The 15,630-nt window shown below is 43.3% G+C and overlaps 1 protein-coding gene across 11 annotated transcripts in view; it reads left to right on the top strand.

The window, feature by feature from the left end:
• The window catches only part of GSG1 (germ cell associated 1), a 114,696-nt gene that overhangs the window by 92,460 nt on the left and 6,606 nt on the right, over nucleotides 1-15,630 (top strand). For 4 of the 11 annotated variants that reach the window (XM_088165199.1, XM_088165200.1, XM_088165203.1 and 1 more), the window contains exons 2-5: nucleotides 9,156-9,471; nucleotides 12,018-12,065; nucleotides 14,094-14,246; nucleotides 14,366-14,477. In XM_088165199.1, the coding sequence (XP_088021325.1) occupies nucleotides 9,156-9,471; nucleotides 12,018-12,065; nucleotides 14,094-14,246; nucleotides 14,366-14,477 (629 nt within the window). Of the gene's footprint in view, nucleotides 1-2,237; nucleotides 2,948-3,431; nucleotides 3,825-3,912; nucleotides 7,033-7,099; nucleotides 8,123-9,155; nucleotides 9,472-12,017; nucleotides 12,066-14,093; nucleotides 14,247-14,365; nucleotides 14,478-15,630 lie in introns of those variants that run through there. The other 7 variants (XM_088165207.1, XM_088165205.1, XM_088165206.1 and 4 more) reach the window with 7 other exon arrangements.

Genomic DNA, 15,630 nt, shown 5'->3' with positions numbered 1-15,630 from the left:
TGTGATTTAAGACCCAGGTTAAGACCCAGGTTTATACAAGTACAAAGGCACAAAGGCCCCTGGCTGTGGCTGCAGGGCCACCTTGTTCTGGCCTCCCTTGGGCCAGGATGCTGTCACTGAGCCTGGCTCCCTCCTTTCCATGGCTGGGTCACCCTTGGGAACTGACGTCCTTGCCTCATGCATGGAACTGGGGTTGCCCTGGCATGTGGAAACTTGGCTATGAGGAAACAAGGAGGTGTGGAGACAGGAGGAATGAGAAAAGAAAAAAAAAAACCACCCAACCAAAAGAAAGCTAACAAAAAAAAAAAATACAGCAGAAGAGAGGCAGACGCCCAATTTCTCTGCTGGCTGTCTCCAAAATATTTTGTGTTTGTGTTTTAACAGCTGGGGCACTCCTTTCCCTCAGGACTTGTAGGGAAGCCTGGGTGCCCCGAAACTCCCCTGGCAGGGCACGCACGTGCTGCAGCCCACGCCCGTGGCAGTGACACCATCTGCTCCTGGCACTGCCTCTTCCCACTGGGCTCCAAGGCAAGGGGCCAGACTGGTGTCACCACTGCCCTGTCCTGACCTGTCTTCTCCCTGGTGCACAGCGTGCTGCCCACACTGCCTGCAAGGCCATGGCAGGCGTGAGCCATGGAGATTGCACTCGACAGCAGGGCTGTCTGTGAAGCCACAATTCCAAAATGCCAGAAAGGAATGGAAAGGAATCCCAAATCTGCATCAAATCTGAGGGAAAAAGGAGATGCCCTCAAACCTGGATAATTATCAGGATATCCAGAAAGACGAAAGGTGCAATTTTAATATCTAGCATGATTGTTTTCAAAGCAGCCACTGTAACAAATCCCCTCTGCTCAGCACTGTAAGGAAAGCTGATCTCATTGTTCTCTTCCGACAGCCTATTAGACCTTGACTCCTCTGATCTGTGCTTGCTAGCACCCCTGCTCTGTCAGGGAACACAGCCTGAGAAACTCACTCGTGCCTTCTGGCCACCATGCTTGCTGCATCTCTTGCCATGCTGTCTCTTTATTCATTAATCCTTCCCCTCCCAGTTTTCTCTTCCCCCTTTTTTTTCCCTTGTCAAAGCAGGGAGTTTTTAATAGCTAAAGAACGAAAACACCTCCCACGCCTTGCCTTAAAAAAGCTAACTCTCTGTCTTACTCACTCTTTTAGATTTCCAAACCTTTCCTGCTAGCTTAGATGTTTCCTTTGAGGCACTGGTTCCTCAAATACCAGCATGTGAGTAGAACTTTAATAAACCATGTAGCACCAATGGCCTTGAGAGGACAATCCATATGAATAAATAAATCAGATGTGGAATAGACACCATGGCATTTAGCAGAGATGGAAAAGTTTTCTGGTTTATGTTGTGATTTGATTAGGAAAAAAAAATATATTACAAGGGATTTTATTCCAGGATGGAGTGGTATGTCCCTTGCAAAAAACTTTCAACAGTAGGCTTAAAGTTCTTCAGGTTGCTAAGGTCATAGTGATGCAGAAGGATTGATTAGATAATCTTTGTAGGCTTCCTCTAACTCTACTTACTTTGATTCACCATAGTGAAATGGAGGAAAAGATAAATTAAAGCAAAGAAGAGTTGCTTTGTCTTTCTCATTTCCATGAGAGAAACCAAAGTGCAATGTGGTTTAACTGTATTGTTTCAATTTTTTTTTCTGTAAAACATATTAAACATATCCTTGACTCCAAGATCACCTGCATATGTGTGAAGTACTCTGCACAGGTTAATTTTAGGTCCTTAAATTTTGTCATTACCAAAACAGAAAATCTCCCTCTGTCTTTGTGCTGATTTCAGTATCAACAAGGATCCCCTGTGCTGTAGATTTGCATCTGTGGGAACTACTCCAAAGACCCAACTTTATAGTGTATGGAAACAAGGGCTATTTTGAACTATCAAGCCAGCCACGACAATGTGGAGCTTAGCACAGTTTACTCTGTTTCTGGACTTAGGTTTGTACCCTGCATTGTGCTCCATATTGCTGGAGTGAAGTTCCTAGCAACACCCAATTAAAACAAGCACTGAATGTTTACTCCCCACCATTGCCACTGCTTTGACTGCAGTGTAAATGCACCACTAATGACTTGGCCGATGGGAGGGGAAAATTATGTGTCAGAGCCAAGTACAGAACTAGGAATTTGGGCCACCAGCCAGCTGGTTAGATCACACTGTGTGCCTCTAATGAAATGCATTGATTTGTGACTCTTACAATAACATTTTTAGGAAATCACTTCACTCGGTATTTATTTGTGTGTTGGAGCAGCCTGGTCAGGTTGGAAAACTAAAGCAGACACTACTTACAGAGCAAGAGCAAAATTTTAAGAATGAGGTTAATTAATCATTGGAATAACTTTTCTAAGGATGTGATGGCTTCTCCATCATATTCTACTGCACAGTCAATACCAGTTACTTGTATAAAATATGTGCTATAGCTCCGGTAGGAATTCTGTGTATCACTAGAAATGGTTATCAAAGTTCTTTGGGTTCTGTTACATCTGAGAGGAGACTATGTTCTTGCAATGGTTCCTCTTGATGATAAAAAGCCCCATGAGCCTGTGGCAGTCATTGAGTCTGATGTTTGTGATTCTGAGTAGTAACAGACTGAGAACTCGTCAGTGGTAGATTTAAAAGTAGCAACAATTTTCATAGAGGGGACTACCAAATTACAAAGGCTCGTTCTGCAGAAGTGGACGCCTTGCCAATCTAGCAGCTGATATAATGTGCTGTGATGATTTAGCGAGCTCAGAAAGAATTAAACCATCAACAAAAAGACAGACTTGGTACATTTTAAAGCATCTGGTCAGATCTCATGGAATTTCTTGGCTACTACATTTTCAGCCCAACAGAAAGACATGGGGGTGAATCCATGATCACCTTGTAGTATTTCATTGGATGCCTCAGAAGAACAGATGGGAATAGTGACCAGTGGATGAGGTAAGCATTTATCTACTTGAGTTTTGTATAGATCCTTTTCTGGACTGTCACCTCTTTAATATCCTTATAGATTTATGTATAAATTTGTGGTTTTCTTGCCTGTTTACAGTTAGTGGTTAGCTAAATTACATAAATACTATTTTTTTTTCTGTGTGCTCAGGTGAACACATCCTAGAGTTTAAGTACTCTGTGAAAAGCAACCCCCTAGCCTTATATATAATATATAGTCTTAAATTTCCCATCCAGAAATTGAGACACCTAGAATCTCTAGTGGGTCCTCAAAATCTTTGTTGCTGCATCTGATTTTTTTTTTCCTTTTCATATCTGCTTTCTGTGTGATTTCAGAGTGGCTGATAACCATAAAGATTAGGGAAAAATCCAGCCAACTAAGACTTGTTTTGAGAAAAAAAAAAGTAGAAGAAAAAAAAGTAGTTAGGTCCAAACTGACTTGTTTGTCCATCTTTAAGATGCATTTACTTAGTCCAGTTCAATCTTTATTTCTGCCACAGTCTCAGTGTCTAGCAATGTAAGCTGATCATCTTTGTAAACAGAATTCACCTTTAAATATGCTTAGACTAGAAAAAAATATGCCTGGTGAGGTCATTTTCAGAGCAAGAGTTAATGCATCATGCAAACAGCTAAATAAAGGTTACAATCTGAGTGGAATTATTCAGAGCTCAGGGAGAAATCTGGCATTTGCAGTCTGTCACTGGGTTTGAGAAGTCTGGCTCTCTCCATGTCACTGTCACTCGGGAGACATCCTGCTTTCTGCGTGGCAGTAAGGGAGGGGACTGCGGGTCCGAGTGATCTTCCTGTAAAAACAGCAAAAACAGGAGCGGTGGGAAGTGTCATGTGCGAGGAATGTGTGGAATGAGGGGTGAGTATGAGCCTGTCTTTGTCCAGTTTTCACAGAGCGACTCTATGGGTGTAAAGAGCCACCCTTCCTCCTCTCCTTTCCTCCTCAGGTCAGCTGGAGAGCCACTGCCAGGACAGCAAATGGTCCCTGATATCCCTGGAGGATTGCTGCATGGGGGGCTGTGGGGAGTCGTGTGCCTCTTGAGACCCACCAGTTAAATATTGCCAGTTTGGGGCCCTATCTGGCAAGGTCTCCTTGACCTTCTTTTCCACCGACATCCCTGGGAGTTGAATTTGTCACTTTGGGGCAGGATACACCCAAGCCAGGGTGTAGATGGTGATAGAGCCAGGATAAAAATGCATCACTTGTCAACGCCCAGGGTTTTTTAGAATTGGCAATCTCCACAGTGGCGCTGTGCAAAGATTTTGTTGGTTTTCTTTCTTTTTTTTTTTTTTTTTCATTTTGTTTCCTTGTTTTGTTTCTATAAGTCAAGCATTTGGCTGATTGCACAGGAAATCAACTGCTATGGGCATTCACTTCAATGGGCGAATTTTAAACGAGTCACCAGGGACTGGCTGCTGCTGAGTTCAAAGAGAAAGAGACATCCAAAAACTCTAGCCAAGCCAAATTATGGTGGGAAATATCAGATAAAAAGAGGAGAAAACTGGAGGCACAGCAGGGCGAAAGACAGATACAGTTTGATTTTCCTGTCTTTAATAGGTCAGATTGAGGTGAGGTTAATAGAAAATTTTAAAAAATAAAACAACCAACCAACCAAAATCCAAATCAAAACCAGAAAAAATCCCCATCATTTTGTGAACATCAGGAAACATGCTCTGGTGTTGGCATTCTATGAGTTGTGTGCCATTATCTGGGGAAATTTAATGTGATACTTGACAAAATATTGTGAAAAATGTTAGAAAGAATAGTTTCATGCAAGGCAGAAGGTGAGCAGAAGCTAAGCTCCTGCAATCATTCCTCTTTTTTTCCTTTTCCCAGTGATTTCAAGTGTTCCCAGGCTCAGATAACTCCAAGAGACAGACCTACACCCTATTTCAGAGTCAAAGTAAAGAGTTTGTGTTCATAAAAATGTGGGAAAAAAAAAAAAAAAAAGAGTCGGGGGGAGGAATTTCAAGGGAAGGAATAGAAGTCTAAAATTCGGTGTTGCTTCCACCCAGCATACACATGAGCAGCAGAGATTCCTGAAAAGAAGACTAGAGAAAGATTGCCATCTTCTGGAAGGATAAATATCTGCCATTAGTCAGAATACTAAACCTGTTATAAGCATAGTTTTTAAACCATACAGTATTTCTGACAAATTTATTTCCCAACATGAATTCCTATCCATATGAAACTAATTCAGTTTAATTTCATTGATACATATGCCATGAACCCAGCTTTAGAAACTGACAGAGAATCTTGGATTTTAATGATACTCTAACCAAGCTTAAAATTAGAAAGGTGTTAAGGGTTATCAGTAGAGATGGACTTTATCTATTCTTGAGCTTGTAAACCAGGCTTTTAAAAAAATTTTTAACTGAGAATTTAGAAGTTAAATTTAAGGTGTCCAGATGTGGACAGACTGAAAAAAAAAAAAAAAAAGAAAGAAAAAATAATTTAAAGAGCATCAGCTGTTGTTCTACCTACTTCAGTAAATTAAGTACATCTGTTTCAAACAGAATCTTTTTATTAATCAAAACCCTGCAGGCAGTCCATGGAGCACAGGGACAATTTAGCATTGCTTTCAGTTAGTCCGTCTTAGAAATGCTTATCTATATTAGAGGAGTTTATGCAGTGACTGAGATTAAAATAACCACAGAGCTACTGCCCAGTGTGCTCAGGGCAGGAAGGGTCAGGAGCCCAGGATAGCACAGCCCATGTACTGGACCATGAACTCCTCCATCTGCTGCCTGTGCTGTGTGGGGCTGGCACAGGCTGTGCTGTCACCCAGAGCTGTTCCTGCACCTGCATCTGGGCTCTGCTGTTGGACATGGGGGATGAGGATGGATGGACCACTGGTTTTCTCTGTCTTGGCAGAGCAGCATACAGGGAATCTGCCTCGTTCCCTCCCAGTGGTGGTGCGAACTTCACCCGCCTTGGCACTGGGCAAAGTTCTCGTGGGGAAGACAGGATGTATCTTCCTCTGAGATTCCTTCCTCCCTTGCAGTTTGATTCAGTGCAGCTCTGCTCCATGGTGTCTACCACATTCTCATGAGAGGTGATGTCGTTCTTACTTTCCATGGGTTTGACACCACACAGGTATTTTGAGAGCCTTTAAACTTTCAGGACAAGACCTCAGAGGGGACTTTGTGTGAATGTGAATCTCTGTCTCTTTGTATTAGGTTCCCAAATTCCTCCAACGTGAACCTGCTGGGATTCCCAGTGACCTTCACATTTTGGTAAAAGATGCCACTACTGACACTGACAATCTGCCTCATTCTGCTATGCTTTGACTTTTGGCTTGACTTGTTGCTGTCATGGCGTCAGTCTGCCACTCAGCAGCTCTTTTGCTAAGGGGCTCCTTTGGCATCAAAATTTCTGGTGCCCATGGGGAGAGCTGTATTGGTATCTCTTCAGTGACTGAAATCCTCAGAGCAGATGCAGTTGCATGAACTTTTTTTTCCTTTTTTTTTTTTTTTTTTTTAATTCTGCCCTTTCTGCAATTATCAGGTGTGGCCAGGAAGATATCCTAGGGCTAGGATGCTTTTGGTCTTTGCCATTCTGCTGAGACAGTGCACAGTGCAAGGGGTGACCTGATGCCAAGGGTGCTGGCAGTTTCCAAGCTAAGGTCACTCCTCCCCCGTGGCATTGGCCAAAGCTGCCATCTTCCTCCACAGAAGTTCCCAAATAACTACCACATGGAGATGGCTGGAATCTTTCAATGTTTTAAAGAAACTTTCTACTCAGTTAATACAGGTCACTCTTCTGCATTTAATCCCAACCCACAGCACCAATCACTTCCCATATAATCTCCCAGAACAGCTGTGCTGTGATTGCATTGTGGATTACAAAATGACCGTTTTCCACCAAACAGCTGCTGATCAGAAGGATCGCATTTAATAATCACTGGCGAGGCAAAGGAGGAGGGGACCAGACAAAGAAGGAAGGGATTTTGCAGCAATTGGGTTTCTTGGAGGATATAGAGATGAACAAAACAGCAGACAAAGCGTGAGTCCCACTCCTGTGCTGTTCATCCAAATTAACAGGACTTCAAAGACTTCCTGCTAAGGTAAATTCAGCTATCATTCCTTTTGGGGCTATCTTGATATTATGGTTGGTTATTATCAGTGAGTGCTTGGCTTTTGTGGAGGGAAGCTTTTCTAACAATGTTTTCAGGAAGTAGTTCAGATCTGCTTCTCATTCCATATGTCTTCTGCATCCTTGATCCACTTCCTACTTCTGACTCATTTGTTTCTTGTATTTTTAATGTCTTTTCCTTAACATTCTTCCTGAAATTATATAGCCTTTCAACTACTGTCATGAATCAACTGGAGAGAATATTTTTCCCACTATTGAAGATTTAAATTAGAAAGATGATTTTTGTAAATATTGTGAGTGGAATATTTTTTCTTAAATGAGAGTGTGATCAACCCAAAACCTGATGACAGAAAAATCTTATAATTAAGCATTGATTAAAACCTGAAAAACTTAGTGTGCTGAAGGTTTCAGTTTTCAGGTGAAAAATTATGTTGCTGAGAAGAGCAATTTTGTCTATAATTTCCTTTTCAGTCATAAGCCAAATTTTCCATCAAAAAAAACTTTCAGTGAGAACTTTGCCACTAATCTTAGCCAGAAACTCTTCCTAGTAGGTGTCTACTCTGTGAAAATGGTGCTATTCTACATACCTTCAAATCATGGAAGCCATTAGTTATGGCATCATTAAGACATTACCATCTCCAAGGTGCAAAAAGAAATGTCCTGGTGAAGAGACAAAAGAAGCCAGAGTATGAAACAGTACAGGAAAATTTCAGGAGCTGAGTATTTTCTTGCTTTCAATGAGGATTTTCAAGGTCAGGCACTGCTCTCTCAGTGTGATGAGATGCTAATAAGGTCCTGCTTTTCAAGAGGAGCTTCAGGACCATCTTTGTTGACTATGTTTCCAAGCTTGCTGGTTAGCAGAAAAAGTGATTCTAACTGCACCACTTTTATCTGTGGTGCAGTAACAAACAATGCAATGCTGGGTCTTGTATTGTTTATTTATAGTATTTTCCACAGAATGCTGGGTCTTTCTCACACGTTCAGCCTTGGGTGAGTCAGCCGAAGTTAAGTGAAGAGGACCAGCAGCAGGCAGCGTCTGTACAAACTGAATCTATTCATGGGTAAATAGATTTTCAGAGTCATAAATAGGAAAGGGTGGGAGTATCTGGATGAAGTTGTGCCAAACATAGAGAGTGCCACGTGGGAAGAGACATGCATTGATTACATGAAAGTTGATGTGTGGGTAGATGACATCTAATCAATCTATGGAGTGATATTTTGGGGCGCTCAGGAGTCAGTGCAGGGTTTTGCAGGAACCCAAAATCTTTATCTTCCCTCTGAGTGAGACACTCTCTGGTTCACAAACTGCTTTCTGAATTACTTTTAATGATGAGATGAAATCAGTAAGAATGTTTGTGGCAACATTCACTCTTATAGGAAAAATAAAACCTTTGGCACTTTGTGTGAAAGCGGAGACACTGTCATCCTACCACCCTACCAAATTTCTGATGTGCAGATGAGAGCTCAGGTGGAAGGTGCTGCTCTGTGGCTTGTACTTAAGATGCCAGGTCGGGATAGCTGCATGTCCTCTCTGAGCCAGTCACTGCTTTGATGTGTGACCTTCAGCGATAGGGAACATTTTCCTGCCTTTTCCCACTGAGAAATCACTATGCTCTCTATCTCCCTAGGTACAGTAATGAACTGCTTAAAAAGTGTTTTGGGGCACTTGGCAGTAAGATTTCTCATTTAGTTGGAGAGAGCATTCATTGTATTTCATGTAAAGGCAACAATGGTGTTTGGGGAAGTTGGTTAACAGTTTCTCTCTGTCATCTCTGAGGTGGAAAAATCTGATGTTCCTTTCATTTTTCTCATGTGCTCAGACACCTCAATGCACTCAGCCCTGCTATGTCACCCTCTCTTCCCCAGTACAGATATTCAGCATACTTTGAAATGGTTGAAGCTGACCTATTGGTCCACTTCCCCGGCTTTCAAGAAATGGTTCTTCCATGCTGAGTGGACTGTTGGGATGCTGTGAGGAGAGCATGAGTGCCCCATAACCCCTCCCCACACATGCATGCTGGGAAAAGGTGTCATTCATAAGGCTATGTGGGACAAGTGGCTGGTGTGATGGTCTCTCCTATTTGTGTGTTGTAGATGGAGCTGCTGAAGGGACTGCCATTGCGCCGCACCTTCCTGGCTGTCATCCTGAACCTGCTGGCTCTCACCCTCTCCACCACAGCTTTGCTGGGCAGCTACTGGTGCACTGGGACTCAGAAAGTGCCCAAGCCTTTGTGTGGGAAGACCAAAGCCTCCCAGTGCATCGGTGTCCCCCTTCCATCTGATGATGCAAGTAACATTTCATCTGAGGACTCAATGCACTACAGCTGGGAGACTGGAGATGACCGCTTTGCCTTCAGATACTTCCACACAGGGATGTGGCTTTCCTGTGAAGAGAGCATGGAAGGCACAGGTAGTGTGTTGCTCAGGCAGCCACAACTTATTGCCTTGTATTTACTCCACAGAAGTTGGAAACTGAAAGGTGGGAGGCTGAGAACACTTGGGAGAAAAGTCTTCTGCCTTTTCCTAGATGGTATCAGCCCTGTGCACTGCTGTGCTCAATGTATTTCTGTCCTTCACTGGAACGTTCACCGAGCAGGGAAATGAAGAATAATTGTCTCTGGTGTGCTCTTTGGTCTGAAATAGAGGCTGTGAAGTGCAAATGGTGGTGATGACAGTGACTTTATGATGGCACTGTTCATTGTGATGGGAACTTCCATGAGCCTTCTTTCCCTTTCCCCATATCTCCATTCCTATACACAGCTTACTTCATGCTCTTCAGGGTAATTTTTTGCATGCCCTCTCAGAAATTTAAGCACAGTAATTTTATGCAGATGTTAATCTTTAGCTATCACTGTGAGGACTACAATTGTTAAATCACCAAACTGAGTAGTTTTGTGTTATTAAACAGAGACTGGCCTTTTCTTAAAAAGCAAAACAAAACAAAACAAAACGAAACAAAAAAAACCCAGAGAAAGATAATTACTACCTCATAGATACAGAGAAAAAAACTGGAAGATCTGATCCCAAAGGAACTAAAGCTAGGAGGTAAATAGACCTGAGGATTAGAGCTGCAATGTTGTAATTGTTTTTAGTTTTTGTGATATTGTGACAGGTTTAATTTGTGATTTTTGGCCATGTGGGACTGGCAATGTAAATCCTGAAGTGCCAGGGACTGGTAGTGCAACTTGTACTACAACCCTTTGGTGCTCCCCTTCACCCTTGAGTTGTTTCTGCCCAGACTTGCTCAAGTCCTTCTGCTGGAACCCGTGCCATGCCAGCAGCACAGGTGGATGCTTTGCAGTGCACAGATGCTCTTTACTGCCTGGTACACACATCAAGTATCAGAACTAATCCAGAAGGTGGCCAACACAGAGATTTCTATCTAAAGATAGAGTGATGAAAGTTACTTTCATCAGGGCCATTCCCCTGAGCCCTCCACCCTCCCTTCAGCTCTGCCCAAGTACAAAAGTCTCACCTTCTTTAACCAAGCCATCCTTTCAGTATAGTATTTTTCATCTCTGTTGCTGTCAGAGTTTGAAAATAAATAACTGGTGAAGAAAAGCAGACAGAAGGAGGGGTTGGAGCAGAAGGGAATGTGCTTGAAACTCTCATGTCCTAACAAGTGGGCTGCTTTTTGTTATGAGCATTTCCAGACGGACTGTGAAAGGAGATGTGTTTATTTAGAACTGGTTTGGGTTGGGTTGTGTTTCCATTATGCTTTTGGGAATGAAACTACATCCCTGGACTGATTTCTCTAAACGAGTTTTTTGTCCACTGGGCAGTCCTGGAATAACCCCAGTGCCTGAAGGAACACAGAAAGTATGTAACATCTGGATTGCAGCAGAACACGGGATAGAGCATGGGGTAGAAGCACAGTCAGTCTCAGTCTCCTGCTTCCTGTAAATCAAGCACAACCCACCCACTACTGTGCATCTTTGAAGCAACTGCGTAGACAATAAAAACAATAAAAAAGAGACTACTTGGAACAAAAGGAGTTTGACTTGAGCTGGAGAAAGGATTTTATTATTCAGGCTAATCTCAGGATCAGTTTAGATGAGCCATTACTGAATATCCTCATTAAAGTTCTAGGTGAAGTAGCAAATTGCAAGTTAATGAGAACCACAGATGGCACTAAACTGGGTAGCATCCTGAGAGCTGTGGATGACAGAAGTAACACAGGAGATTTGGAAAGATTAGAAGTGGGGATAGAAATTAAGAAAATTAGATTCTTACATGAAGCAGAAATGTCTGGGAGAAAATACTGTGTCAAGTGGAGGAGAGGACCCTCAAATGCAGTAATGCAGTATGCAGGAACAGAGACTTACAGATAGTAATGATGGATCCTCAGCTGAGACAGTAGTTTGTGCCTGGCCAACATAAAAAGCCAAAGCAAATATTAACACAGTTTGTTGAAATAGCATGCCTAAAATGTGAGGACCAAGGACCATATTTCTGTATGAGTGTCTGCCACAGAAGAGGGACTTGCATCTCTGTCACGAAGTATTTAACTTGGAAAGTTCTTTTTTTGCTTTCTTCTTTGAGAAGCAGTGCTAGAAATGCTCTTCTGAGATTAGGGTGTGTGGGAATTCAGCAGAAGTGGTGGATCTGAAGTCTGTTACAAGCTACACCCTTAATAGACCTGATCATCAGTAATGTTGTGAATGAGTAGCAACAGATTTTTCTATTCAGCAGAGGCTAGTATGATTTACGAATTGCTGAAGCTTTTTTTCTGAAAAGGCCATTTCTAGTTTTGCAGGAAAATGTTGCCTTCTCGTCCTTTGCCTCAGTGAAGGTCTGGAAAGATAGTCAGAAAAAGACCGGGGATGAGAAGGTCTGATGGGTAGCTTCAGGGATGACTGGATGTATGCACTGAAAAGAGAGTGAGATGAAGAGATTTTCTTTTCTCCTATGTTCCCTGCATTGTTTTATAAAATGTTTATTGGTTTTGTGTTTCAGAAGAGAAATGCCGCAGCTTTATTGAGCTTTCACCACCAGCAGAGAGAGGTAAGAGCAAATCCCTGTATTTCACTGTAGCTGTACAGTACACCTCTTGGGACAGGGGACCTACAACATTTTGCCTATGTGACGACAGCAGGGTGAGTCCCCAAAGAGCCAGGCATCCTGTCCTCGTGGTTGCTAAAAGAGCAAAGATTTCCTCCCAGATGTTTGCATAAACCACTGCCATTTGTGAAGGCGGTGCTAGAAACCTCAGATTCCCTCCAATATGAAGTGGGATTTGTCTAATGTGGTAAGTTGCCTGATCTGGGGTTGTCATCTTGCTGTAGTAAACTGAAAGAGGATGGATGCAGCCTCAGGGCAGTCCCTCCCACACAGGCTACATGTTAACTCAGTGCTTCAGTTTTGGGGTCTAATATGATGAATCTGAAAGCTGAATCACCTCTTACTTTGTGGTAAGTAAACAGGACATCTGACAGTTATGCTTTCAAGATGAAGTCTTTGCCTCATTAAATACAAAACTACATTTGGGTAGGAGAGATCACCCCTCTTATATTTGTCACATGTTTCAAATCACCCAGTGGATAGCTTCAGTATACTTTAATGTAAGTGTACATATGCTACAGAGATTCTACTTAATGAAGGCATTTCAATTGGTGTGGGCTTGCTAACTATTCCCTGAGATGGAGGCTGGAGGCAAGTCGTTTCAGATGTTTGTATGTGAAGGGAAAAGCCTGGGGTGCAGAGCGTTTGTCAGCATTCAAACCCTGAGAGTGAGGGTGTAATAAATGCTGGGGATTTGCATGCACCATTTTCACCCCTTCCTGCACGAAGTATCATCTTAGCATGACCGGTGCAGGTGCTATTGTATAGCTGGGTTAGAACTGGACAAGGTGGTGTGACTGCTGATTGTGGGATGGGCTGGCTGAGCTGGGTGTGTGCAGATACACAGGCAACATTACAAGACCAAATTACACATCATCAGTGGAAAGCCTGCACTCACAAGGAAAATGATGCAGAGGTCTCTGTGTATGTGTGGTGTCTGCGACCTCCAGAATACTTTTGACAATCTGACCTTTAATGAAATATTCTCCTTGATGGTGCTGCAGCAAGCAAGCCAGCTCCTTTAAACAGGGAATGCAGCTCATCTATTTCTGCTAAAGAGCTGGGTGACTCTATGGCACTAATGATGTTGAGTATTCAAGTCAGTGCCACATTAATGAGGGTTTTCTTCACACTCCTTTTCCCCAGCTGAATGTCTCCTCTACAGCCATTAATAGTTGCTAACAGTAGTGTTCACAGTGCTGCTTCATTTGTCAGATTAATGTTTCTTCCTCAGTGAATCCTGTGCTTTTCCACATCCCAGCATTACAGAATGCCTTTCTTCATTCTGCTTCAATTCTTACTGCACAGCTGTAGAACTCAGCTCAGCTGTGGACTCTGGTATCACTTAAATTCCACTTGAAATCCCAGGCATGAAAGTACCTGCACTCTGTTCAAGAAACAGGGTGAGTGGTCAATGTTACTATCCTGGCTGAATATCAACCCTAAGGAGCGTACTTTCATTTTAATTGGGGTTTCAGTGAGAAGTACTGGCTTGCAAGAAGCTTCCTGAATTCCAGAGGCCATGTCCCAGGCAGTCATGGATGCACCACGTAGTTCTTAACTAGTTGAGTCCCAGGTTAAAAATTGTTTGCTTTCATTGTTGTGATTAGAGTTCAGATGTGTTCATGAGCAATTTATGACCGTTAGATTTTATGCTAATAGTTAACAGCTCCCCTTGTCTTTCTCCTTTTGCTTTCCTCCTTGCTGTTTATGAATAATGCTGGCTTGTTTACAGAGGGCATTTTAGTTCATCTCAGCTCTGCCACGCTAGAAGAGCCAAGCCATCCTGTGTGACAGGCACTCCGTCCCCTACAGCATCCACTGATCCCTTGCTCACAGGCTGGGGAGACTGCTTTTGGGCATTTGCTGTTTTCCTTCATTCTCTTCTATCCAAAGGACAACTTTTCAGTATTCGGTTGAGAGAGGGGAGTACTCCTCCTTGAACATGATTTCATCCTGTATTCCTGGCAGGAATCTTGTGGCTGTCACTGGGTTCAGAGATGCTGTACATCAGCTTGCTGCTCATCAGCTTCATCCTCCTGATGGTGGAAATTCTGCATACTGGCAATCCTGTCTGTGGGATGAAGCTCAATGCCTTTGCTGCTGTCTCCTCAGTGCTGTCAGGTAAGTGTATTACTATGGTCTTGGAATCCCAGCACTGGAGAGCCTGCTTTTCCACTAAAGGCTAAAGTATGCTGCTCTGGCTCCTGCTGTAACTTCTTTGCTTTGTCCTTTGTGTCCAGGTCTCCTTGGGATGGTGGCACACATGATGTACAGTCAAGTCTTCCAGGCAACAGTTAATCTGGGACCGGAGGACTGGAGACCACACACATGGGACTATGGCTGGGCATTCTAGTATGTGAGCTCTGAAGCCATCTTCACCCCTCCCCAGCGTTTAGAGCTTCAGCCATGCCACCCACTTCCTCCTCCTTTCTTGACCTCCTGTGTGTTCCATGGTTCTCCTACTACTAATCTCCTGTCTTTGCCTCACCCCGTTTTAATAAATGGTAGCTACTTAAATGAATAGCTACCAAAGGACTGGGAAAACAATGGGCTCACACCTGAACAATTGCCTTCAGCCCTGCTGACTAATTAGGCTTGCCCCTCAGCTGGTTTGCCCTGTTTGGTCTCAACTCTTCCCTGTGTGCAGAGGCCAGTGTCACACTCTCAAACACACTTTGTTTTTCTGCAATTGCAGTAAGTTGTGTGTTGGTTTGGCATCTTCACTAACCAACATTGGGCCAAAGGGCCTATTCCTGCAACACCAAGCCTAGACATGTGCCTAAAGATGTGGGCACAGTTCAGCCCCCAAACAGCAGTCATACCATCTCCTCCAGTGCTGGCCCAGCCATATAATGGAAGCTGCACTGGAGGCAAAATGGAAGGAGGCATAATGGAAGTTGCACTGGTACTACGTGCAGGAAGGAGGGAAAGCAGGCAATAGACCACAGTGTCACTTGTGAGCCAAGAAGAGGAGCTGTGAAAAGCAAGTTGCTCAGTGCGTCTTTCTCTAAAGGATAAAGCAGCCAAGCACAGCTGACATACCTGACTTGAAAAACAGTTGGATGAGTCTTGCAGGTGTCCATGGAAAGTGCAGGTTCAATTTGCAATGCTGTATTGATGATGACCACATCTTAAACACTCCAGTGCTGTGTGCCACCCGTGGACATCAAATGCCAGGATGGTAATTTGGTTACACTCAGGTAGATAAGCCTCATGTGCAGTAAGACACTGTACAGCCCTGCAATACAGACCTTGCATGCAAGCTGTGCTCTCCTGCTCTGGCCAGTTACAGACGTTCCTGCTGCCCTTTTTCCTGTATCACTCCCTTTTCCCTGTCATCGGGATGACCAATATTTATCCCACTGATCTAAGAAGAATCTTGTGATGGCATAACCCCTAAAAACTGTAATGCTATGAGCCTTAGTCACTCTAGTTCATGTCTGTACCCAGTGGGTTTTGCTTTGCAAATCAGGGAGAATTGGGGTGTGTCACGGTGCTCCTTACC

This window comes from Sturnus vulgaris, chromosome 5 (genome assembly GCF_052056855.1).
Source record: "Sturnus vulgaris isolate bStuVul1 chromosome 5, bStuVul1.hap1, whole genome shotgun sequence".
Lineage (NCBI taxonomy): Eukaryota > Metazoa > Chordata > Aves > Passeriformes > Sturnidae > Sturnus > Sturnus vulgaris.
The sequence above is the reverse complement of the archived record's forward strand: the minus strand, read 5'-3'. Positions and strand labels throughout refer to the sequence as shown.